Source organism: Elgaria multicarinata, chromosome 3 (genome assembly GCF_023053635.1).
Source record: "Elgaria multicarinata webbii isolate HBS135686 ecotype San Diego chromosome 3, rElgMul1.1.pri, whole genome shotgun sequence".
NCBI classification, from domain to species: domain Eukaryota; kingdom Metazoa; phylum Chordata; class Lepidosauria; order Squamata; family Anguidae; genus Elgaria; species Elgaria multicarinata.
The window spans coordinates 56,905,939-56,932,404 of record NC_086173.1 but is presented as its reverse complement, the minus strand read 5'-3'; the positions used below and the strand labels follow the sequence as shown (position 1 = coordinate 56,932,404).

Below are 26,466 nucleotides of genomic sequence, written 5' to 3'. Positions count from 1 at the left end.
TTCAAAAAGACCTGCGTGGACAGTGCTCTTCTGCATGCACAACGTAATGTGTGCATGGGAGACATTATTATTATTATTATTATTATTATTATTATTATTATTATTATTATTATTATTATTTCTTACCCACCTCTCCCTCTGGATCAAGGCAGGGAACAACATAGAATACAAAAATATTATTTATTTATTTATTTATTACATTTTTATACCGCCCAATAGCCGAAGCTCTTATAATGTATTATAAAATACATTAAACTGATTAAAATAAATAAAACTAATACATTATTAAAATAACAGCCAGACGTCTTATGCTAGTTCGTTATATGCACCTTAAATATGATCTGTCCTGTCTCTTCCACTGTCCTCACTCTTTTGGTTGCATTGTATTTTGAAGGGCTGTTTTATGCAGTTTCCTGGCTGTGCAAGCTTCAGTGTGGCAAGTCCCTCTTAACCTTACCCATTCTTCTTCTTGCTTAGAAGGATTAAAAATGAATAAAGTCTGAAATAAAATATTTACTTTTGTGCATTCCCTGCATTCTGTTAACTTGGAGAGAACGGATTTGCTTTCCAATCGTGCTCTTCCTCTCAGAATATCTAGTTTATGAATGTGGCGCTGGCTTGAGGCTCATCTTCAGGTCCTGCAAGACCAGAATGCTGTTCCTTTTCATCCCCTGATTCAGCTCACCTTCCTGCTATCTCCATATTACAAAGGTCCAGCCTCGACCCTCCCTCGAGCAACACCCACCTTTTGCCTGAAGCTTACTTGTGTTTGTTCTGCTTTTGTCTCCACAAACCCAAACCAAAGAAAACATGCAGGTCTACTTTAACCAATTGCAGGCGGGCAGCTTTTTATATATATTTATGCTAGTGCCAAATGTTACTAGGGGCCTGTAGCCAAAGACTGGGCCGATAAGTTCTCATCAGTATGTGAAATTCAACCCCCTTGTGTTCCTGTCTACCTGTCTCTTTGGGTTTCCTGGCCCCCATTCCCTTGATGATAATAGCATGAAGGTTGGCCTGTCTCCAGGGCAGAGGTATAGAACCTCAAGCCTGGGGGCCAAATCTGCCCACCACCCAGTCTGACCCTTCAGGGTTTCCCAGATTACCATGTCCCCTTCGTCTGGCCCAAGTCCCTTTCCCAGCTTTTGTGTAGTTTCCCCCACCATTTTAAACAGTTGAAATGCCTCTCTTATGACTTAGTTCCTGTTAGTGAGAGCTTTGAGCTAATATAGGCTGGTATTTGTTTTAGTAATGTGGCCCCCCCCCGGAAGCTACTCTGAAATAGAATTTGTCCCTTAGGCTGAAGGAGGTTCTGCACCTTTGCTTCAAGGTGTGTGTGAGAGGGAGAGGGAGAGTGTCATATGCCCTCCAGCAGGTGGTTCTGTTGTGACGTGATGAGGGAATGAATGATGTTTTTGAGCTGACCAAGCTACTGTAAATTCAGCTTATTGCTCATCTTTGATCCTTGATTTCTGCTTACCTTTGTAATCACATTTTGTAATCAAAATGTGCTCCTCTTTACGCTCGGCATTGCGAATGGTGCATTTTTGAGCGATTTACAAGCTGAAACAAAATTCCTATTCATCTCTAGATCAGGGTGGGGGGAATCATTGGGTGTCACTAGCACATATGTGAAGGTACAGATGTTGCAATGAATGTGCATCGAGTGGGGGAGCTGGATCATCACCCAGTCATCTACTTCTACATGTATTCAACTTCTAAAACTGTAGGCAAACTGTATGCAATGTAGGCTTTCTCCATATGCTTATGAACTTTGGAAAAGGCAGGGTCCCTGACGGCACATACGACATGAGTTTGTGCGTACATATCCAGTGGCAAGCATGTGGGTGCTTTCAGGAGCGATGCTGAATACACACACAGGGGGTAAGGGGAAAGGAAATCAGTGCTCTGTGTGCACTGATGGTGTGCAGTGTCGTAGGATGTAAAGGGAATTCTGTGGCAAACAGGCAACTTCCTAGAGTTTGTGAATGGGGAGAGAACTGGAAAACTCTTGTTTTGAGCAACTTACTGATTAGTTGTGTACAAGGAGATGTGGCTTTTAATGCAAACTGTGTGTCTTGTTGCTCATCTTTGTTGGAACCCCTTTATAGCAGTGATCTTCTTCACTGCAAGGCCCAAGGACCACTGGCAGCTCCCAGTCATCTCAAGTGTGATTCTCTACTTCTCTCTCATTCTCTCTAGGCCGGTTCACATGATCACCATAGTCCACTGTGGGCTGCAATGTGAGTGGCTGGCTATTTTGTATATTCAACCCCAGGTTTGTTGTGTTGTCCAAACCTGGGCAGCTGGGGTTGTTTGAGAGTTAAACAACCCTTGAATAAACCTACAATAGATCATGGGGTTTATGAGGGTTGTTTAACCCTCAAACAACCCCTGCCATTCAGGTTCAGATGACACGGCAAGCAGCGGCCTTTGGCTTGAATAGGCAATTTGGCTCCCGTGAGTGCCATGGCTTGCCATGGATTAAATAAGCCACCATTGTCTGCAGTGATCATGTGAATCAGGTCTCTCTCTCTCTCTCTCTCTCTCTCTCTCTGTGTGACCTGGTTCATGCGATCACTGGTGGATTGTTAGCATATTTAGCAAATTAACCACAATCCTAAAATAGTGCATGGGTTCTGTGTGGTTTGTTAACCATACTACAACCCACGCTCACTGGGTTCAGACAGCATTATCTACTAATCAGAGCTGGATTTAGGGATGGGTGAACCGAGTGGTTGCCTGGGTCACTGAACTGAGGGGAGTGAAAGGCTGAGATGAGGAGGCAAACAGAGGTGGCACCAAGCTGAGATCAGTGGCTGTGTTTTTTTAAGTTTACAGCCTGCAATGAGCTAGGACGGCAAAAAGTAAGTGTCTGTAATCTTTTTTTTTAAGGTTACATAGATTGTTTGGATGCTAACTACAAAAATGATCTTCCTTCAGTTAGCTTTAAAATATGTCTCTTTTTCAATTTCCACTTTAATGTCATTTGTGCTTGGTAAAAATCAGTGGAACACAGCTATAGTTTGAGGTGAGTACTTAGTACTTCAAATACTGTAAAAACTATAAGTGCTATATAAATAATGATACAATAAAGCCATAAACTGTAAGAGGTCAGCTGGACACCTTTTTTTATGTATAACGTTTCTTTAAAGATAAAAATACTGGGCATTCTAAAATACAGAATACTTGCATAAAGATAGGAACAGCTACAAAACAAAAAATGTACTAAGTAAAGACTATGATAGTTCTGCGGTGTTCCACAGTGCCACTGCTCAGGATGTGGCTTTTCGAACTTCGGCTTGTAGCACGGTGGCTGAGTGATCCAGGTTTTGGTCAATGTCATTCTCAATGGACATCACAACTGCACCAGGTCCCATAAATCCTCTGGGTGGCCCTGCAAAACTAACTGGGGTGGGGGGACCAAAGGCATTCTTCACCCGGAGTGATATTTATCCTAGGGCTGGCCCTGATACCAGCAGGAGTTGGGTTATGAGAGGGATGCCCATCACATGCTGCAAACCACAGTGGCTTATGTATGCCACCATGGCAGAAAAAGATCAAGTGAACCCTCTCTCTCTCTCTGTCTGTCTGGAGTTATAATGGGCGCTCCCCAACACAGCAGGCATTGTGGGTTTTTGTTAGATTTTTTTTTGTTCTATATTATTATTATTATTATTATTATTATTATTATTATTATTAATTATTAATAATAATAATTTCTTACCCGCCTCATTGTTCTGCAGTCTCTCATCCACTCATGTGGGCGGAACAAGATGGATGCATCATTAGCTGTGTTTTTGTCCTTTGCTTCCACTAGCAATTTCTTCCTCTCATTTCTTTATTCCTTAGTGGGTATGTGCACAGGTGAGTCTATTCACCTGCATGTACACCATTTGAAATATCATACATACCAGAAGTGTGCAACAGCAATAAGTCAGCAATTTGCTCTCCTTACCCTAAAATGGAGCGGCGGTCTTTATTCCTTTTACTGAGGGTACGTTTTTTGTTACGCAATTGTCCTGAAACTCCACGTATATAACAGAACACTCCACACACAAAGAATTTCTCTTCACATTGTACTATCCCAGGGGAAAAGTGGAATGATTTCATTTGAAATAAATGCCCAAAATTGTTTGTATTTGAAATGGTGATATGATATAGTGCTTTTAGGTAGAGTAGAGTTGCACAAATACTCATTTCATTTAAACAACAGCAGCAACAACAGAAAAGGCATACCCACGTAGAACAGGAGATATCAAAGTAGTTGTCCTTCATTTTGCATGTGCCCCAAATTCTTAGGCATTATCAGCCATTACAGCTCTTCCAGAGTGGGTACTGGAAACAAAAATGCCACAGGTGCTGTGAAACACTCCCTCAGTATGCTCTTGGAAGGCTTCTTCCCAAGCATTTTCAGGGGTGGGTGGGCGTTGACCGGGGAAAGTTCAGCAGCTTGGGGAATGGCAGAATGTAAAGCTAAAGTAGTTGCGCGATTCCAGTATACCACAGTGCCACCTAGAGGTTATATAGCAAGATATATAGAAAGGCAGAGAAGGGGGGAAACATTTGGAGGGCACCAGATTGTACAAGGCTTATCTAGATGGGTTTTGTGATATAAAGGAGTATTCACTGGTTTGGTATCTCCCCAAATTGCTTTGCACATTTTTGCACAGGATGCTTATTGTGTCCTGTGTGAACATTGCCAATAATGAGGGATAGAGCTCGGAAGATAAGAGAAATGTACACGGTAGCCAATGTAGGGCTTGTGTCCATGTTGCAGAGCATTTTAAGGCAACCCCTATTTAAGCCACATGAGTGTTTTAAGCAAAGCAATGTTTTAAAACTGAGCTTGACATGCACTTAGAAAAAGTCTTGCCTGAGTAAAGACAATCACATCTGTTAACGGAGCAGGTACAGTGTATGGATGGGTAATTTTGATAGAGAACTCCTATGCTTCGGTTTTCATAATAATGCACTTGGAGAATAAAGGCCTCCTTTGATCTATTCTGCTTATTTTTCTTGAAGTGTTTCTAAGTCGGTAGTTAGGTTTTAGATCAGAGTTGGAAGCTTCTGGTGGGGTTCTTCAAATTATGTTTTCCCGTGGTTTTACTGCAAAAGCAACTGAGAGTAACTTTTAATTGAAACTTTTGTAAAACAGCAAGGATAGCTTCAGTGGAATCTCCTTTTGCGTATGTAGCTTTGCTTTCTAAGAATTTCGGATATTGTATTTTAATTGTCAACAGTGGATGCTGTACCTTTGATCAAAGAACACCAGTGACTCTTTCCATATCTGCTCTGACCAAATCAGTACTGTGGTCACAGTTATAATGAAAGAGAGACAAACAGACAGACACACCATGGGAAGGCCCAAAGGTCTAGCCTGCTGGGATCAAGCCATGTTTCCCCCCAACCTCCTTTTGCTGTGTGAGGCAAAGGATAAAATGTGACCCCCCTCATTCCACATACAGAAACCAACCAGGTTAGTAGTTGAATCTTTCTTCAACATCCACTGCACCTCACTCTGCCCAATGGTAGGGCTGGTCCTGACTCTTTGCCGCCCTCCCCCAATCTGTAGGTTATGGCAGATGGTGCTGGGCATGTATGGGAAGGAGGCCAGTGGATCACCAATTCGCAACCTAATTTGTGCTAAGGTTCGGGGCACAACCCTAGAGCCTGAAGAGTAATAGTAAAGAGAGAGCTCTTGGGCATGCATGGATTGCTGTTTCTTCATCACCAAGTAACCAGAGCCAGCCCAAAAGCATTTGACTTGGGTGTTGGGATAGCGCTGACTTCCAGGTGCTCCATGCCATTTAACCCATAGGAAGCATTGTCAACTCCAGGATGCAGTATTCTAGCAACATATGACGTAGTGGTTACAGGGTGCAGCAACCTTTCTGAAGCTAGGGAGGTCTGGGCCTGAATAGTTGTCTGCCGGTGAATACTGTGGACACTGCATGGAAGAAAGGCATGAAATAAACATTGTGATTGTGACTTCAGGTAGGCACCATTCATGACATAAATGGAACCCTTCACTGGAGTTGGCTACTCTGGTCTGCTTTTGTGCAGCATTCCAGGAAAAAGAAAAAAAGCCGATCAAGAAGTGACCGAGTTAAATACCTTGGTCCCTGTTTACCTTCAGATTACAAACCCCAAGAAAATGAGAGAAGAACCCTAGTTTTAATTTTTGTTTATTTTTTTTACCAGATTTTAATTATAAAATAATCCCAAAGCAGCGTAAAAACAATAAAACACAGTAAAATAATGCAACATTGATGAAAATGATCAAACAAGGGAGATCAGTAACAGGTAAATGACAATTTACACGACGCAGCAAAAGAAAAGAGAGGAAAATTCAGCCAAAATCCTGGGTAAACTAGTTTGTGCTGAAAGATTATAAGACTTGGCGCCACCCATATATAAGTGAAGAGGGAGTCCCGCAGTTGGGATGCCTGTATTGAGATTACCCTCTCTTGGGTTGCCGTGCATTGAAGTCCAAGCAAATGTGGCACCATCAAGAGAACATCCCCACTCGATCTTCATATCTGGGCAGGTACATAAAAGAGCCGGTGCTCCATCAGGTGTTCAGGTTCTAAGCTGTGTAGGGCTTTAAACTTGGCTCAGGAGCTGATTGGCAGGCAGTGCAACTCTTAGAAGGAAATATCTACCTTACTGCCAACAGGGTAAGGAAAGTGATGTAGCACACAAAAGGTCCCAAGTTCAACCCCCCTGGGAAGACGGGAAAGACCCATCTGAAACCAGTCGTGGGCACCTGATTAGAATCCTATGTAAAATGCCTAGTTTTTATCTGCCTCATATTACATGATATTATTTAAGGGAGGAAGCCCAATAGAAAGGGGTGTGCATGGCCTTGTTGTCAGGAGGTTGTGTCCTCCTCCAACTCCATTCTTGTTGTGCTCCTGTGGGTCAGGTTGTGAGGCTTTGTCTCTTATCTCTCCTTCATCCTGTCACTATTCCAGACTTGTGTGCTGTGCTGGTCACCAACTTGCAGTGTCCCTAAGGATTCCAGAGAGAGAGAGAGAGAGAGAGAGAGAGAGAGAGAGAGAGAGAGAGATGATCTCATTAGATGCTGAGATAATTGGCCTGCCACAATCTTTACATCTTAACTAAAAGCAGAAGGTCTGAAGAGGGGCGATAGCTGGAGAGAGTGACAGTGTGGTGATGATCTCTTCAGTACAGGGCGTACCCATGCCTCTTTAAGTGGAGTTGGCAGGCTGCCCTCCCTCAAAGAAGCCATTTGGCTGTCTATCCTAACAATGGGCCTAGTTTTTCTTTCTTTGCAAGCTTTCGCAGCTATGAGGGACGTGGGCTTTGAGTACAAATTGTTTCTGCTGCTGCTGTCAATAATGTGTTACTCCATTGAGTTGCTGGGCCTCCTCCTAGGAACGACAGAGAGGAGACCTTTGATACTTTGCGTGGTTTGTTCTAGCTAGATGCAACGCTGGTCTGGTCTCCGTCTGCATAGGTCACAGGAATAAAGCCGATTCTGGAATTAAAGGTCTTGTCCCTTAGCAAGCATGGTCTTATATTAAAAATCATTATTCTTAAAAGACCTCTTGTCTGATTTGTTATAGCTGTTGATGCTCTTATCTTTCCTTAGATGTGTCGCTACAGCAGCTGTATAAACTGTAGTCTTGAAACTTCCACATCAATCCAAATTAAGCGTTTTGTCACTTTTCTTATGGCTTGACATGATTTTGGATACCGGCCTGCAAGCAGAGTTCTTTGATCTTCATTAAGAATAAGATTGGACTAATCATTTTATTCAAGGGTTCTTTAGACGTAGCTATTAGCATAGCCTCTCTGTCGTGGAAAAAACAGGTAATGCAACTGTCCCAATACTTGGTTAAACATCAGCTTTTGAAATTCTCAACTGGTGGTTTATCAGGCACTGGCAGCCTATAATTCATCTGCTGATATGCCACGTACAGCCCAGGGGCCATATGTTTTACATGCCCCCTCCCATGGTTTAGAGCCCAGTCAGTTCCTTGGTTTTCTGAGGCGCTTGCGGTGAGGAAACAGCAGGGACGACAGCTTGAGTGATGATGGTGGAAGACTGCAATGAATCCAAACATTCATTACAGCTCAGCTTAGAGCCTACTCTGTGGAAATGATGGAAGCAAAGGAAGCACACTTCACTACTACCATTGCATCCATGCAGTGTTGTCCAGTAATGCTAATGCAAGTAGTTTAGGGCCCTATATCAGGAGCCATGAGATAGAAGGGACCCTTGGCCTGCTGTGACCATTGTGTCTTGCACTTGGGGATAAAGTTGTTCACATCCATTCTGACTTGGAAACATCATTAGTTAGATATGGGTTTAAATTTGATGGAGGTTACCGCTTGTCCTGTTGTTTGAATACCTTTCAGTTTGTGCAACCTGTGGCGCTAGGCAAGGTTCTTGGAGAAGTAAGACCCAAAACTATCACTGTTTATCTTTGTCCATATTGGCAAATTCGATCTGTTTGAAGAGGGCTGGTTAGCTCAGTTGGGGAGCTAATAAACACTTTTCTGAGGCAGGGTGTTCTGTATTGCCTTGCTGGAGAGGGACAAAGCTTGTGTGCTGCTTTGCAATGATTCCAGTTCTTTCAAGAAGAAGGTACTAGCTGATTATGGGGAACTGCTGCTCCACCCATGGTCCTACAAGGATATGTGTTATGGATCCCTAATCTTTTTGGACCCGTGAACACATTTGGGAATTTGAGAAACTGCTGTGGGCACCACCATAAAATGGCGGCCACGGAGGATGTGGCTAGTCAGAGAAATAACAAGGTTTGGAGTGGAGAGAGAGCAAGCAAAAGGGAAAGGTCTGGGTAGACGAAAGAAAACTAGGTGGGACTAGGAAGAAATGTTTTCCTTCTCTTCCAGTCCACTGAACAGCAGATCACTTTCTTCAAGTCTTTTTATTAAAAATAAAATGTTGAAGGGGGATGGGAGTGGAGAGCTTCATGTGTGCCAGTGAAGGTTCCTGCAGGTGCCTTGTTGAGGACCCCTGATATATGTTGTTTCCCATAGCAAGTGGTTGGACGGGACTTCCAAGTTTTGCAAAACTAAGGGTGTTGTGCTTTTCTGTTTGATTGGAAAGGTGCATGTGTCTGGGGGGTGGCTGGCAGGGGAGGGGTAACCATTCTTCACTCAGTTGGCTTTTTATCTGTTTTTGTCAAATGCTTAGACACCTCCCCTGCCCTCAGTTTCTAGAGCATTCAACTATAATTCTTTAAAAATCCAATCAGTTTTTGAAGCAAGCGTGGGGTGGTGGTAGTGGTGGTGTTTGCTCCTCTCTGATGTCCCATCCACATGAAACTAGTGGGAGAGGCCACCTGGAGTTCTGGGGTACAGTGTCAGTAGTATGCCGATGGCGCCCAAGTGTTTCTTCTTTCCGTCTTGTCCAGGGGTGAGGACCCTGTGCCCCCCCCCAGATTTCCATGGACTTCAGCTCCAGCCAGCATAGCCAATGGTCAGGGATTATGGAGTTGTAGTCCAACAATATCTAGACGCCACAGGTTCCCCAACCATGCTCAGAACCTAGGAAGCAGTGGAAATTTAGAACAGGTTTCTTAGGTCAGTGATTAGACACTGAACAAACTAAAATTTAATCCAGACAAAATTGAAGTACTGTTCGGTATATTGGAATGCTGCTCGAAATGCTGTTTTTGCAGAGCCAGGTGTTCAGGCTGCTTTGGATAGAGTTTTACTCCCCCTGGAGACTCAGATTTGCAATTTGGGTGTGCTCTTGGATTTGACAATTTCCTGGATGCCCAGGTGGCGGCAATGGCCAAGAGTACTCCTTACCAGTTTAGGCTGATTTTGTGAGCTGTGCCTCTCCCAAGCTAGGAATGATCTAGCAATGATTATTCAGGCCTTCGTGATATTCAGACCAGATTACTGTAAAGCTCTGGGAGGCTGTATTTGTAGATTTCACAGAAACTACAAGTGGTTCAGAATGTGATTGCCAAATAGTTGACTCAGATGGGCCATGGAGAACATAATGATGTGAATTCCAAAACAACTTCATTGGTTTCCAGGCCTCATTGAAAGTGTTGGCCTTCACTTTTGAAAGTCCTAAATGGTCTGGGTCAAGGATTCCTTAAGAACCTACCTCTAGTCTAAACATCCTCCTTGGAGTTGCTAATCCAAACCCCCCATCCCTTGGCATCACAATAGAGGGCTACTGGGGATTTGTTCATCTTGACCTTGGGACCAGGGTTATTGCAACTCCCTCCACCCACCTCCATTGATCTTTAGATGTTGAGCTTTTAGGGTGGTGCTTTTTCATAGAGCCTTTGGGACACTCAGAGTTTGACATTTTCGTGGTTTGCTGTTACCACTGGTTTCCTACTGCTGAATCTAATTTGTTATCAGTTTCCTGTTGTGTTCTACTGTTTACTTTGTGTGGTTTCAGTTGTTTCCTTTTGTAGTATGGATTATACACTTTCATTAGCAGCCTTGTAGATCATTTTAAACAAAAATATAGAATATAAATATTTTAATAAATAAAAAATGCTTGCCATAGCAAAAGCAGCCTCTTCTGTCATGTAGCTTTCTGGGCTCAGTTACAATGTATGAATTAAAGAGGTCATCTGAACTCTTTTTAAATGATAGTACAGTGCCACAAGGCAAATCTAGAATATGGCAGTACTGTAATGGCATAAGGGAATAAACACCCAAAGGAACACTTCTCTCTTAAATCAGTATATCTTAAAAGTTCAGCACCTGCTTCCTGTTTCATCTTAGCCCTGTCCAGGCATCCAATACAAGGGAGAACCAAATAGGTCATAGAATCATAGAATAGCAGAATTGGAAGGGGCCTACAAGGCCATCGAGTCCAACCCCCTGCTCAATGCAAGAATCCACCCTAAAACATCCCTGACAGATGGTTGTCCAGCTGCCTCTTGATCAAGGAGCCATGGAAATGTGCAAAGTTAGCCTCACCCCCGTGATGACACCGCACACACTGGCAATGTCACTCAGCCAATATGTAATCAGCTGAGACTGATTGGAGCCAATTCTGTGTGAATAGGCTTTCCTCCATGGTGATGGGACCTCTAACTGCCCAGCCTTCCCATGAAGGAAGCCCTATGTGTATTGAAGTGGCTCCCTTCAGACTGAGCCAGTCGCATGTCAGCTGGAGGAACCTGCAGATTGTTATACGCTCGGTGTTAACCTTGCATTGTTGTGAACAAAGGGGGAGCACATTTGCTGGTTCCCATTGCTCATTTGCTCCTGCTGCAAGAGGGAGGAGCAAACCAACCCATGGATGCCCTGTCACTGGGTTGTTAAAGGCGATGGGCTGTTCCTGAGTTGTTTAGCCTCAGCAGGAGCAATCAGGATGCAGGAATCAGCACACTTGGTCTGTCACACTTCGTTCACAACAGCCCAGGGTTTAAAAAGCAACAACCCTGTATTGTTGTGACATGCGAACGAGGTCAGTCAAAGTGATACATATTCATAATTAGGCTAACCAGAAGGGTGTTTATTACCAAACACATAAAGGGATCAGCACAAAAGTATGGACCTAGCTCTTAAAAATAATAATACAAAACTGGGTTGTTGTGATATCCAAACTGGGCCATTGTTTACGAATTATTATATGCTATTTGTAGCTATCTATAAACAAGAAAAATTATATAATCATACATACACACATATGCATACACATGCACAATCTGGCACACAATAATTGATTACAGAAGGATTAAAGGTGCTACTTAAAATGCAGTCCTCATTTTTGTCTGTTCCTCTGTAAAGTATTGACCCTGTGCAGACGACACGCTAAGCCACGGTGGTAAAGTATTTTGAGCTAAACATTATGGCTTAGTGTGTCGTGACCAGGCTTCATAACCCTGGTTTCAACATACTCACTAACCATTTTCTGCAAAAGGGTTAGTGGCCTAACCATGGCTTAGCGTGTTGTCTGAACAGGCCCATTATGTATTATTATTATTATTATTATTATTATTATTATTATTATTATTATTATTATTATTTTGTTAGTAATACTTGTATTTTTCCCAGTTGCTTTATGCAAAATTGGTCTGATCCAAATTGGATGCTATAGATTTATGATTTTATGAGTAGATTATTAATTTTTGGGACTTTTTTCCTGTGTCTATAGTAATTGTATTTTTGTGCTGATCATTGTGTCCTTTGGCTAAAACAGTGGAGAGAAACTGAGGTGGTAGAATGAAATATAAATAATAAATAATGGTAATAGCATTCCAGTAATAACACACACTGTTAAATAAATAGTTTATGAAATGCCAAAATATGTGCATACTCATGAATACTGCCAAACACAGGCCATAACTCTGCTCTTGCCAGTGATAAAACTGACAGAGGAATTGATTGGCTCAAATTTAGCTGCTAAGTTGTTCAACTCAAATTGCTTGGCTCAAAGGGATGCCATTCTTTCCCCCTATTTCAGCTACATGGTCTTACACATCTGCCTTTTCAGCAGAGTACCAGAACTAATGGACAAGCATGATATGTCAGTAATACATTCATAATATGTGGCAAGCTCCCAAAATACAGCTTTCTAAATCTCTGAATAAAGTACAATAATGAAAAAATATATCTCCATATCTAGATTGCTCTCCCATCTCAATATAACTACTTTAAATGTAGTTCTACTGTATAAAACATTTGTACATTTCTGCAGGTTGTTTGTTGGCTGTGCATTTATTTTCAAACACAAACCACCAATTAAAAGAGAGAGAAAAATCTAGAATAAACCCTCTCCATTATACAGAGATTGCTTTCAGCACCTACTGCTAGTAAAGCACTGAGACACTGTGCAACACTGCCAGGAAAAAAGTCTTCCTTCAGAAAATGAAAGTCTTGCCCAAATGAGAATAAAGGGGAGACAAACTTGCATGAACAAGATATGAACAGATAATGTAAAAAAGCACTTTGAGGAGCATATCGCTAACAAATTCAAGCCAACAATAAAGAATTCTCTAAAAATATAAGAAGCAGGAAACCAGCTAGGAAGGCAGCTGAATCCTTGGATGACAAAGTCAAAGAAAAAACTAAGGGTGGATAAGGAGATTGCAGAGAAACTGAATGAATTCATCTCATCGGTCTTCACTGCAGAAGATATAGGACAGAAGGTGCTCACCTCCATAAGTGCTGGGAAGCAACAAGGGAATGGTAGAAACCACCACTACTCCATTCAGGGTGATGAGACAGGCACAAGGAGCATCATAATTCTGTGTTCCCATGTGTTCCTATATATCCTGATCTTAATAGGGGGCTGGTACCACTGACCTCCCTTGCACATTCACCCAACGTGTGAGGATGGAGTAGATTTGCACTGGCCCTCCCCTTGGTAGCTAGCATGCAGTTTCAGTGAAATTGCATCATATATGTGCGGGGCTCCTCCACACGAAGGGGAATATTGGGCCAATTAGGATTCTCCTTTCTATCAAGGAGACCTTCGTTCATAGCACCCATTCTTTCTGAAGCCAAACATGCAGCCATTGGAGGATGCAACCACCTGTCACGGAGACGGCATGGGTAGCTAGCACAAAGGGTATTTGTTTCCACACCTCTAATATCTACTGCTTAGGAGCTGCTTAGAGTCTATTAGAGTTCTTTGAGGAGCATTTTCTGGAATTCAATATACTTTTCTATTCCATCTTGGGTATCCCTTTGCTTCTAATTCCTTCATTTTATACATTTTCTGGCAGTATACCATCCTGTATAGTAGTCCTCTGTTTGAGTTTGCTAGCACTTAAGCAGCAGCAACTAACATAATTCTCTGATGTCGTAATCATGTTGGACTGCCAAGATCAATTGAATAGAGCTATTAGTGCAAAACATATTGGCTTCATGAGAAATCTGTGTTTTTGCCAATAGTGTAAATGCCTTTCCACAAAAGCAGACCGAACGGCTTCTTCTATTCTAAGAATTCCTATAATTGTGGATTGCCTTGTTATTTTAGTAACTGCCAGTATATGGCAGTGTAACACTGCAGTGTTGGCAGTGAATCTTCTGTTACATAACAATTAGTCAGGGATGCCAGTGTGTTTCATCTTTTCATGTGTAAGAATTAAGGATGGTTCAGTTGAATGATTTTCTAAAAGCATGAAAATACAAGGCTTTACTCCTAAAAGGGAAAAAGTGATCTGATTCCCTGCAATAGTTTCAATTCCTGCAACCTGGGCAAAGGAAATGATTTTGTTTTTGCTAAATATTTCAGAAACATTCTAAATAAACAGCTGTATTACAATCAATCATACCAGATTTTTCTCTCTCTGAAGTCTGGATTTGAATCATTCTTTTTAATATATCTGGGCCGTGTAAAGCATAAGAATGTGTAAATATTTAAACCAACTTGTAAATAATTAGCACTGAGAGCTAACAGAGAAATGTAAAAACAGCATGGCCGTGATTCATTTGTATATTAATGAAATGCAGTTGTCATAATTTTCACAAATATTAGAAAGGTGACACCAGTTCACATCTGAGGGACATATTGCACTGCTTCTGTGGTGCCATTTGGGCAATTCTGAGTGTGAGATTAAAATTGACAGCTTTTATAGGAGATGACTAGCAATTAATGAAGATTTTTAATTGACTCATATTAAAGGTCAGTAGTACTATGTCAGAAAGACAAACTGGATTTTGCTTTTGCTGCATAACTGCAAGACCTCAGTCTTTCCAAAGACAGAGATCATTTCCTTTGCTGGAATTCTGAAAGAACCGTAAGTCAGCCTAGATCTTCCTGAGGTGAAACCCTCTTGAGGGGTTTGTCTTCAATAGCCAAATGAAAGCCTTACACGGCTTGGGACCATAATACCTGACAGAACACCTCACCCGACGTGAACCTACCCATACACTACTCGCAACATCTAAGGTCCTCCTCCAAGTGCCTACTCCGAGGAAAGCTCAGAGGATAGCAACAAGGGAGAGGGCCTTTTCAGCGGTGGACCCCCAATTATGGAATGATCTCCCTGATGAGGCTCGCCTGACGCCAACATTGTTATCTTTTCGGCGCCAGGTCAAGACTTTTCTCTTCTCCCAGGCAGTTAACAACATATGCTGAGTTTTAACTGATCCCAGAATAGTTTGTTTTAAATGGATATTGTTATTTTTATGCTTTTGATGGTTTTAAACTTTTATATTTGTTTTTAATATTCACTGTTTTTAACTGTTGTAAACTGCCCAGAGAGCTTCGGCTATGGGGTGGTATATAAATGTAATAAATAAATAAATTCAAACACACCTTCTCAAACAAGGTGCGTTGGATTGTCTAAAGCAGGGGTTGGAAACATGCAGCCCTCCAGATGTTGTTGGACCTCGATTCCCATCATAAGAACACCGTAAGAGCCCTGCTGGATCAGATCAAAGGTCCATCCAGTCCAGCACTCTGTTCACAAAGCGGCCAACCAGCTGTCAACCAGGGACTCACAAGCTGCTTGGTAGCTGCTGAGCATGCAAGGTGGGTGCTGCGCTTCAGGCAGAGCTTGATTAAGCTTCGCTTCATATGAGTCAAGTAGGTGTAGCAAGGTGGGTGTAGTATGGCCTCAAGGGTAGAATTAGCTGGGAAGACTCCTTCATACCCTAATAGTCCTCTGGAATTGCATCCTTGTAGAAGCAGCTCCTCATATAGCTTGTAACACAGAGATGGAGAACTTCCTTAAGCCCGAGGGCCGCATTCCAGTGATGGGTGGAACTACAGGCAAAGGGGCAGGGCCAAAAATACATGAAACACCAGCCTCTTTTACCTTAAAGCCCTTAGGAGAGGCATTTCAATCTTTTAAAATGGGGCGGGGGGCTGATCAAAAGCCAGGAAACCACCAAAGCTCAAGGATTGGGGAGCAAGGGAACAGAAGGGACGTGGCCAATTGGGGGACCCTGGAGGGCCAGATGGGCACTCCTGGCTGATTGGATGCCCCACCCCACGCCATCCTGATGTTCCCTATCCTTGTTGTCATATGTGTAATAGCTCCCCATGATCTTGGCACTGGTCTCTTAACATAGAACCTAATTTTGTACCTGTCCCCAACTTTACTTCTTTAACCAAATGAAATTTACTATGTATGATTTGCACGTAATACTTAAAAGTGCAAATAGAGCCAGAGAGAATGGAAGCTTCAAACTGCTGCACCCTAAGGTACTGAAGTCTGTTATTTTTTGCCAGTCGGGAACCAGGATAAAAGCAAATAAACTAGGAATAAAATAAAATGTAAAAATAGAAACTATTGACATTGTAGTAAACAAAAGGCAAGGATTAGAAACAATATGTAGATTTCAGCATTTATCATGCAGAAACAGAAGGAACTCGGGTTTCTTAGAGAATAATAAATAAATGTCCCCCTAATATAATTAAGGAGAAACAGTACATTTGGATATTTAGTTAGGCGTCATGATATTATTGAAGAGTTTAGGCTTACTTCAACATCATACATGATGACCGAGTAATCCTATGGAGACAGGGAAAATCCAAGGCAGAGGAAGGGGAGACGATGGTGGTGGTGGGACGCATGCCCTCCCCTGTTTCATGATCTCTTTTTTAAAAAACTGTTTCCCTGTCATTGACCCAATGAGGGGAAATAGTGTAGTCCCCCCCCCCATTCTGGGTGTGGTTGTTGGGGAATGGGAGGGCTTTGGATCCTGTGGATCCACAGCCTCTCCCAGCACCCAGCAGGATGCCTCCTTTTTATCCTCTCTGAGGTTATATTTCCAACTGCAGACTTTTCCACAACCTCTTGGAAGAGGTTTACTTGGTCAGATCTCTCTCTTCAAGGTCAGACCACTTTCTCCACCTTCAAAGAAGGAGATTTGAAAAACCCCATGCCCCAAGGGATGCCATCTCAGGGATCATAGGATTGAGGCCTAAATGTGATAGTATGGTATGTGGGCAAAATTAACGATCTTTATCCCTATTGCTGTATCTCAGTGAATAATACATTGCTGAAAGTTCTAGCATAACCCAATTTCATTTCTCTAATTAGAATCAGAGTTTGAATTATCCATAGTGCCCTAGTGTCAGGTTTCCCGGTCCCTCAGGCAAGCACACATTCTAGCAAACTGACATGGGACACCCAAATCAGTGAGATTTCTTTATTGCAGGAAATCCCACAGCAAAGCTTAATGGCTACACACTTCAGAAATCATATAGCTGATGGTCAGTAGCTATAGGCTCCAAAACATTCCAGAACAGTCAAAAGCTAATTACTACTACCGTGACGAGATCCCCATCAATGTGGTTTTCCCGTTGTCATTTCCATGGTTCTGAACACAAGGGAAGGTCAATCCATACATGGGTCCCAAATCTGGACAATGGAGGGGGATAATTCCTGATGTGATACCTCAGGCAATCAAAGACGCAAATTCTTGAAAGGTATAACAAACCACCCAAAGAGAGCTAGTCCAACCTCAGATCATACATTGGTAATTCAAAGGCAACATGGTCAAGGCTTAAACAAGACCACGGGAAAAGGTGAACCCCCAGATGCGAGGAGTTGTGTGCCACTGCTTTCACATGGCAAACTCCTTGCTGCATGAGTCAAGGCAGAGGAAAGAAGGTCCAACAGTCACTGATCAAGCCCAGTTTGCTGGTGCATTGAGCTGATGACAACAAAACCACACAATCCACAGCAAAGTAGAGTTCAAGCCTATGAAAACCCTCACAATACTTTTCATGGCAAGTTCTTAGTAATCCAAAATTCCACTTAGGGAGCATATGCAGAGTGCCCCCCAGAGTCTCAGATGATGGTGGATCCAGACAAGAAAGTTTTCCAGGAGTGCAGAGCAGATGATCCTAGCAAAGGCTTCTCACCTTTGCGCCAGCTTAAAAAGGGAGGCATAGGCCTCTTCCAGACCACTTGACAGACAAGGACTTTGACCTTTCAACAATGCCCTTGCCCAAACAGAGCGGCACTGCTCAGCGCAACAGGACACTTCAATTTGGGCAACCCTTCTGCAAACCCTGACCCTTTCTCTATCAACTTCTCACAGACAGCTTCTTTGCCAAGGCCAAGGCAAACGATGGCTTGAGGGGAAGAGGGGCACTCTCCCACCTCTGCTCTGAGAACACTGACAGATCAATTCACACAGATTATAACATTCCAGAGGCCACAGGTGGTGTGGCCGGCTGTCCTGGCTTCTTCCTTCTTCCCCACAAGTAGCGGGGGTCATCTGAGGGAAGGAGCCGGGACAGGAAGAGTCCAGGGCTATCAGGGGTGGGGTTGTGAGTGGGTTGGGGCTTCTTTTTACTTACTTTTTCGCTTGAGAGCAGGTGCACTGCAGCTCCTGTATTCTTTAAAAAAAATGGCGGGCGCAACATCCTCCTTCCTTCTTGGATGTCGCATGCCACAGGCGAACACAGGGGGAGGATTTCATGATCAGCATATTGTGAGATCCTCCCCCCAACCTCCCAGATCACCAGGTTTAGACATGCCCCTAGTTGGAACTTCATGGAAAGACAGCACAAATTGAATTAATTTCTTTGTTGTTTGACATGTTTGCTCTTTGATTTTGTTTTGTGAGTCAACTAGATAACTTGTGTTATGGAGCAACTATATAAATATAGTTGGTACATAAATCAATATAATCTGTACAATTATGCCTGGTAGTAAAACACAAGATTACCACTTTTCAGAAAAACAGTATTAGGTCCGCCCGGCCCCATTTTCATTAATAGGAGTTTTTCAGTGGTTTTTCTCTTCCCCTTTTTATCATAAAGCACACACATGAAGTGCTAACGCTTCTGCACTTTAATCAAACACTTGTGTACTGTGCACTGCTGCAATCCCTTATGACTCACAATTGTCATCTCAACACTATGCAAACGAGCCTAAAATAAAAGCTTTAACTCAGTCAGAAAAATAGGAAATGGAATGCTAAGCAAATTACAGCATTAATAATATTACACTTGCTAATTGTTTGCCTTTAGTGCTGTTTTATATTTTAAACCTGCAGGGACCAATAATTTGCACTTGAGTGGTTGGGCCAAAAGAATTTCTGCACTATTAGGGGCAATGATTTTTTAAACTGGGAATATTCAGTTGTGGGAGTTCCAGGAGACTAAGTAGAATGGGTAGTATTCAAAGGGCAGCCCACCAGCACTTTTGTTTCATACACGCCCAGCCCCACCAATTCGATTGCACAAGTGGCACCCACTACTTGTGCAATGGAGATTTAGCGCTTCTGGGGGCAACCCAAATCGAGCAGAAACACTCATTTTTGGAATGGAGCAGGCCAGCAGAACTCACAATAGGGAGGTCCACCAACCTGTCCTATTTCAGAAACAAGTGTTTCTGCTTGTTTCAGAGCTTGTTGAACACTGCATGTGGGATAGAATTGGCAGAACAGCCCAAATAACCCAGATAGCTGCAGATGGGTTCACTTGCATGTGATCCTGGCTAGTATCGTTGAAATTCACAGTCATAGTTTTATGAGGAAAATGGTTGCAGTCAAACAAGGTTGCCTTAGTATTGTCGATGGGTAACATGTTTAGTTAGTAACATGCAAGGAGTTCAACTTTGGGATCAATTTATATGACTGTCTCACGCATGATTAGTGTGTCTTACTACACGGATGTGCTTGTGGTAAACTGGTCTTCTGAATCTTTGAACCCAAGTAAAAACAGTCATTTTTACTATTTTTTTGGCATGGGAACCAGACATCTTGCTATGTGAGTACAATGCTAGTATATACAATTGTGTCTCATGACGAATGACTGGTGACCCATCCACCTCAAAAACACAGTGTAATTTGGGAAGAAAAAAGACCTATTTCCAGGGATTGCATGAATCATCTCTCAGGGCGTTTCCAGATGGATGTTTTCTTTAGTGCTGTACTACCCGTGCTAGCCAAGTACATCAGGACCAGTGATGTGATATGATATTCCATCCTAACATAATTAGCTGGGTTGGAAGCATTGCTGCAGGTGATATTGAGTCTCATGTTTATCACTTTAACTATGGAATTGGCCATAGCTTAGTGGTATTGCCCCGACATACTTACATGTATAATGTCTCATGTTTTGTCCCTGGCATCACTACCTAAAAGGATCTTGGGAAGCGGGGTTGTAATCAGAGTAGGCTGTACTGGATGAGAGAGACCTATAGTTGGCATAAAGCTGCTCTTAATAAGATTTAAAGTAAACTCAAGATTTATAGCTAAAAATATGTATTTTCCACAGCACTCATAATATCAGTGGGATGGAAACTGCATTCTCTCAGTTGCAAAATATTATACTGGGAAGCTTTGATATTCCTGCAGCACAGCGCAGTACCCAGCAGGGTGCTGCATCTCTTCCGATTCTGTTCTGCAAGTGGCACCCAACCACTTATGCAATACAGATTTAGCACTTCGAGAAGGAACTGGAAATGACCAGAAATGCTAGTTTCTGAAACAGAGCAGGTCATAAGGGAGCTTGCATAAGGGAGTTCCGGCAACCGGTCCCAATCCAGAAAACTGTATTTCCACTCATTTGGGGGCTTCCTCTAGGAAGTGTTAGATCTCTGTTGTGTAAGCAGTGGGCCCTGCTTGTGCACTGGGCATCAGAGGGAGAGGCTGCTTGTGGAACCGAATCGGCAGGGATGCAGTACCCATTGGATATTGCCCATAAGCAGAGCAGAATTGTGAGTTACTGCTGCGTAACAACTGCCCAATTACTGCAGACACACATACAGTCTTGTGGAAAGACTCGTTTGCAAGGCATTCCGAAATACTACTATTCTATAAAACCAGTGGTACAGAAATGGAAATTTTATTATGGTGGCATGAGATGTGCTGCAGTGCAGTATCTAAGCTGGGTTATGCAGGCTTCATAGATCAGCCATTGGCAAAAATCCTTTAGTGTGTGAGGGAAGAGGAATGGGTAGAAAACAGAATTATTAGAAAGGGGGATACTAAGAAAAAATTGTATGAGAAAGAGAAGTGTAGTCTTTAGCTGGCCCAAAGTGCCTGATTTGTAGTTCCCACATGTCGCGATCTTTGGAAATCACAGTCCCATGTTTCAGTCGATTTAAAGCCATGCTTGTGAGATTTAAGCTCTTCGTGGCTTAGAATTAACTTGGTGTCTAGCTTGCAGTGCACCTTTTTTTGAGCATTACATGCTTGACTTGTTTAGATCTAGCACGCAGCTTCTGAGGACAAAAGCTATAGAAGCTTCCAATCATGTTCGACCTGCAGTCGTAAAAAGAAAAAGACACTGCAACCGAGGTAATGCCTCTGAACAGAGTGAGCTGCAGTCTGAGGTTAATTCAAAGTTACCGCACCACCTACCACCAGAAATGCACCACCTACCACCAGAAACACTGCCTTATGATTATCATTTGAAAAGTGGCTGCAGTGATTTCCTGCTTAACTCTGGTTTCTTGCCAAATGTTGTCCACAAGCCATGAAGCGGCGTGTTCTCTAGGATAGCTGTGAAACCTAAAGAAGAATGTTGCTGCTTTTAATGTTCCAATAGCTTCATAAAGGAAGAGGCATTTTTGCTCAATACACCCCCAGCAAATTCACTTGTGGATGAGCAATTTAGAGGGGGGGGGGAATGCATTCCAAAGGAAAGGAGTTCAGCAGAAAACAGAGTTGGCAGCTAATGCATTTTGCATGGATAGCTCTTCTAGACTGAGTGGCAGCAGTGCACGCTCTGTAGTTTACGACAGCCTTCTTTCTTAAGAGCCTTTAGTCTTCATCTTAGGTATGTACTGAAACCTGATTATGGTTACACCAATGATCAGGGAGAGGTACTCTGCATGTGCTCAACGTATTCTTTACTTTGCATATTCCAGGGCTGAGCCCTGGCATTGGAGAGTGGACTGGGACTTTGGGGAGGGGGCTGGGTTCTGGTTCCCACTTGGCCATGAAGCTCACTGGGTGACTTTGGGCCCAGTCACTGACCCTTAGCTTCACTTCACAGGGTTGTTGTGAAGATAAAATGGAGAGGAGGAGGACCATGTAAGCCATTTTGAGTTCCTTGTAAGAGGGGGGAAAGGCAAGATATGAATGTTAATAATGATAATAATAGGTCAGGGGCTTGGCTCTTGAGAAGTTAAGGCTCAAATCAAGCCTTTTCTGAGAAAGAGGTCTGGGAGATCTGGTGTGCTGTTTCCACACTCCTGACTCCCGCAGTCTAGACATGCAGGGCGGTCCAGGTTTGACACACCTGATGAGAGCAGAATGGGCCTGTGGAGCAGCTTCTTCTAATCAGTGTGAAGAATGCCAGAGAGGAAAAACTGCCCTCTACGCATGCCCTTAAATGGCACCATTCTATCTGAAATGATTGGCAGATTTTTTGAGTACTATATCAATCTGCACAGATCAGGAGCTGACCCTCTTATCTGATAATGGTAGGTCTTTATAGGCTCCATTGTAAATGGAAAGGTTTAAGCGCTCTCTCTCTCTCTCGCTCTCTCTCTCTCTCACACACACACACACACCTCACATTAATGTTTTTGGTGCTGTTTTTTTTTAAACAGAGACGACTTGGGAGCGGCCAAGCAGTGTTCCTGGGACCCCAAAGAGCCCTGTGACCCAGAAGAATTCCTTGCCTACAGGTATGGGACTAATCAGCCGGAAGGCATGCACACCTGATTTCTTGAAAGAAAATGCACACAATCTTCAGTGTTGTATGTTTCATATGGCGTTCTTTACCAAGTGGGGAGCATAACTGTGGCATCTTCATTACCTGGTAAGGGAAGTGGTGCTTGCAGGCCACCTTCCTCAGCAGAGTCACGGCTCATGAACAGTGGCGTAGTGGAATTAAGGGCTCACAGGGCCGCAGTACTGGCACTTTTTAAATTAGCTGGGGATGCTGATGTCATCCATTGCCCCCCTTCAGAATTCCCCTGTACCCTCTGAACATAGGTGTAATCCCCACTGTTGCTAGTGGAAAATAAATATTTCCAGCAACAGTGACTGGGCTTGCAGTCACAGTTCCCCTCCATGATTTTGGAGGGGAAAATGAGCCACTGTGGTTTATTTCCCCACCCACGCATGATTGTTGCATGCTGGGGCGGGGCGGGGGTAGCATAATTACCAGGGCAGCATGGCTTGTCATGCTGTGCACAGCTGGCCAGGGTGGTTTGTTTCCATGGGTAACAGGCCATCCAGAATGCTACAATAGCCCATGGATTGTGAGTGGCTTGTTATCCACAGCCAGGTTCTCAGGACATGACAAGCCAAGGGTAATTATGCTGATTCCCCCTGGCACATGACCAACCACCATGGCTGATTTTCCTCTCAGTGATCCTGTGAACTGGCCCAATGCATTGTTCTTTGTTGTGATGCAAAGCATTTGGGGATGTCTTGGTCTTGAATGGGATGTTAAGATCCAATGGATTTACAAAAGACCTGCTTCTGGTGGAGATGAAACGTGCTAGATGGCTTTGTTGATATGAATCAACATGGCTCCCCGCATTTTTGCACTCTCCTCGGTGGTGTGGCTATGGGGACTGTCATGATGAGCTCCTGCACTTCAAATTTTACTGCTACGCCACTGCTCATAAAGGAGTATGTTTTAATTTTTCTGCATTCCTGTGAGCTGTCTCTTGTTTATCAACAAGTTACTTATATTTAAGCTGCTGGCTCCTTTAGCATCCTTAAAGTTTGAGCAGTGAGAGAGGCTAGGTGACAGATAATATCAGCTGAAATTATGGTTGGAGCAAATCTCATTCTCCCCAAGCTGTCTCTGCCTTCCAAGCTACAGGAGTTAAAAATAATTAGGAAGAACAAGGACCTATGGGGGGAACCACATGCCAGTAAGGAGGAATAGACAGATTTAGGATTAATTTCTTCCTGCTGATACCTCCAGGTCTGCCATTTATCCTCTTCTTCCATCATGCAATTCTGCTCTGCTAATAAGTAAGTAAATGGTGTCACATCATAATGTCCCTTCTGAAATGGTTCCTAAAAAGCAAGGCAGGAGATAATTCCAGCCCAGACAGATCCTTAAAAAGTGTGTGTGGGGGGGGGGGGGGAACAGTACGGAACAGTCGCCTTAAAGCTCCATCCGACGAGCGTTTTATTGCATGCTCGTTACTGGGCACTCACAGAGTTTGCTCAGGTCCCTCACATGACGTCATCTGCCTCCCGCCCCTTCTGGCCTTCCTTGTGCAACAACAACAAAAACCTGGTTAAGTCCGCTGTTTTTTTAAACTCGGAATTTCTGCTCTCTCCTGCTGTGTGCAGGAGAAGCAGCGCCATTAGAGCAGTGGACTCAATGGGCCTCATGCTTGTTCTGTAACTGAGGAATGAAAACACCGGCTGAGAAGCGAAGGTAGGGAGCGTGTTAAGCCCCGGTGTGATGGAGCTTTAAAGCAAAAACAACAAAATATAGTACCATTCACATATTTATATATTTCATATATTATACAAGAGATATTGAGATCTTTTCACTTAAGTGGGCTTGTCTAACTTTGTTAGAGGGTTTAACTAGCCAAGGTGCTCTGTCCCAGTCATCACTTTGCAACTGGTGCATCTAGTTGGTAACATTGAATGTATTTCTGCGTATTTTGTAATACATATATATCTGCAGAGTGTGTTTCATATAGACCGCCTGACTTTGTGGTGGGGAGGTTTGAATTATGCATTTACACCTGTTGAGAAATGCCAAGCAAATTACTTTATTTTGGGTCTCAGAGGCTGCATAAGTTCGTTTTCGTCCTTCTTTTGCATCACATCAGCTCCTCAGCCTAAACCACATGTCCTTTCTTTACAGTGAATGGCTATCACATACCAGGAACTCTGGTACCTCAACTAGAACCAAGCCACATGAGTCTCCGCAGAGTCGGCAGTGACACCCAGGTAAGCACAGAGAACGCAGAGAATGCTCCTAGTCACAGAGCTCTTCCTCTCCATATTCATATTTCTTTAGAAAGAGTGCTGATGGATATTTCCAGTGGGAAGGCGCATTGGAACCTTATTTCATTTAACAATTGAATTGTGAACTTCAAAGCCCTTGTATTCCTGAACAATATTTCTTCCTCCCTCTCTTAGTTTGCTATTTTTATCTCTGGAAGCTCTTATTGATCTTGCTCAGCTTTAGCCATCTGTGATCATTTTGTAGCATGGAGTTCTTCAGGCTAGTCATGCAATGTGCTTTCCTTTTCTTTTTTTATCAAGGTTTAATTGGAATTAGTCACATTCCTATTAGCAATTACAGTGAGCATCTCTCTTGCTCTTATGCTATGGGACAGGACACTACCACCAAGATGATCTTTATTATCCAGGTATTCTTTCTTCAGTCTTGCAAAACTCCAGGCAGGTCTTGTAGCAATGAATTCCCAACTCGTTGGGTTTGTGTAAAATAATAATAATAATAATAATAATAATAATAATAATAATAATAATAATTCCATCAAACTCCTCCTTAACTTGAGAATATGTTGAGATAATTCAGACTACTTGGTGACTTGAAATCCTCTTGCACAAGTCTGTGGGCTAAGATCTTTAGGTCATGTGCTTTCTAGAGGTTTTTAGAAGGGGCTTGGAAGTGCCTGTTTAGTGAAGGAGAATTGCAAAAAGAAAAGGAAAAAAAGACATGTTTCTGCCATTATAAGCCTCATAATTCTGCTGCTTATAAAAATGGTATCTGTCGAGTTAATTACATGAAACATGGCATCTATAATCTGCCAGATTGATCTGCAATCGTGCAAAAATTAAACCGATCTGATTCAAATTTCCACAGATGCAGCAAGTTAAATGTACTGAATATTGACACACTTGTACATTTTACTCAAGCATATCATTTAAAAAAAATCTGGGGAAAAGTACTGATGTACTTTATTCAGGCTTATTGATTGGTTTGGAAAAATTACGAGCAGCGTTTTAAAAGTTAGCAAGGTTCTTCTGCCTCATGAAAGTCTATGGTAGTAATTGCTGGCACAATTATTCTGGGCATGCTCAATTTTACTCTGAAGCTAGAATGCTGCCAGTACTCCAGAGTTTTGAATCCCACTGTTCCTGTCAGCATTTTGTCAGTGGGGAAGTGTCAACTGAGATAAGAGCAATGTAATTTTGAAGGCTGAGGGAATCGCTCTCACTGAATAACAGATCACTAAGAAGAGAAGGAGGGAAAGGAAAAAGCTATATTCGAATCCTGTGCAGGTTTACCCAGAAGCAATCTGTTCTGAACACTCAGGGACATATTTATTCATTTGTACATTTCTTCTCAGTTAATGACTTGTTTGTTTATAGTTTTTAGTTTGTTTGTTTTAAAATACTGTAATAATAAATTTTGTTTTTAAAAGTCAGGAGAGTTCAATGATTTAAATAATCCTGCTGGTTTAAGCCCAGAGTTAAGGCTCTCGCATGCCAGGAAATTGGAAGCTAAGGCTGATGCCTTAACAAACATACCCCATGATCAGTAATGATGTTGTGCAATGTCACAAATTGTGCTTGCTTACAAGCAACAAACAGGCATGGGTCAATTCACAGGAGGATTCCTCTAGAAATAATGTAAGGTTCAGATGCTTCATAAAGCAATACAGG

The 26,466-nt window shown here is 42.7% G+C and overlaps 1 protein-coding gene across 1 annotated transcript in view; it reads left to right on the top strand.

Moving 5' to 3' along the window:
* GAS7 (growth arrest specific 7) overlaps window positions 1–26,466 on the top strand; it is a 140,355-nt gene that overhangs the window by 81,636 nt on the left and 32,253 nt on the right. Inside the window, exons 3-4 of the mRNA XM_063121514.1 lie at window positions 22,455–22,532; window positions 24,695–24,780. Coding sequence (XP_062977584.1) covers window positions 22,455–22,532; window positions 24,695–24,780 — 164 coding nt within the window. The remainder of the gene's footprint in view (window positions 1–22,454; window positions 22,533–24,694; window positions 24,781–26,466) is intronic.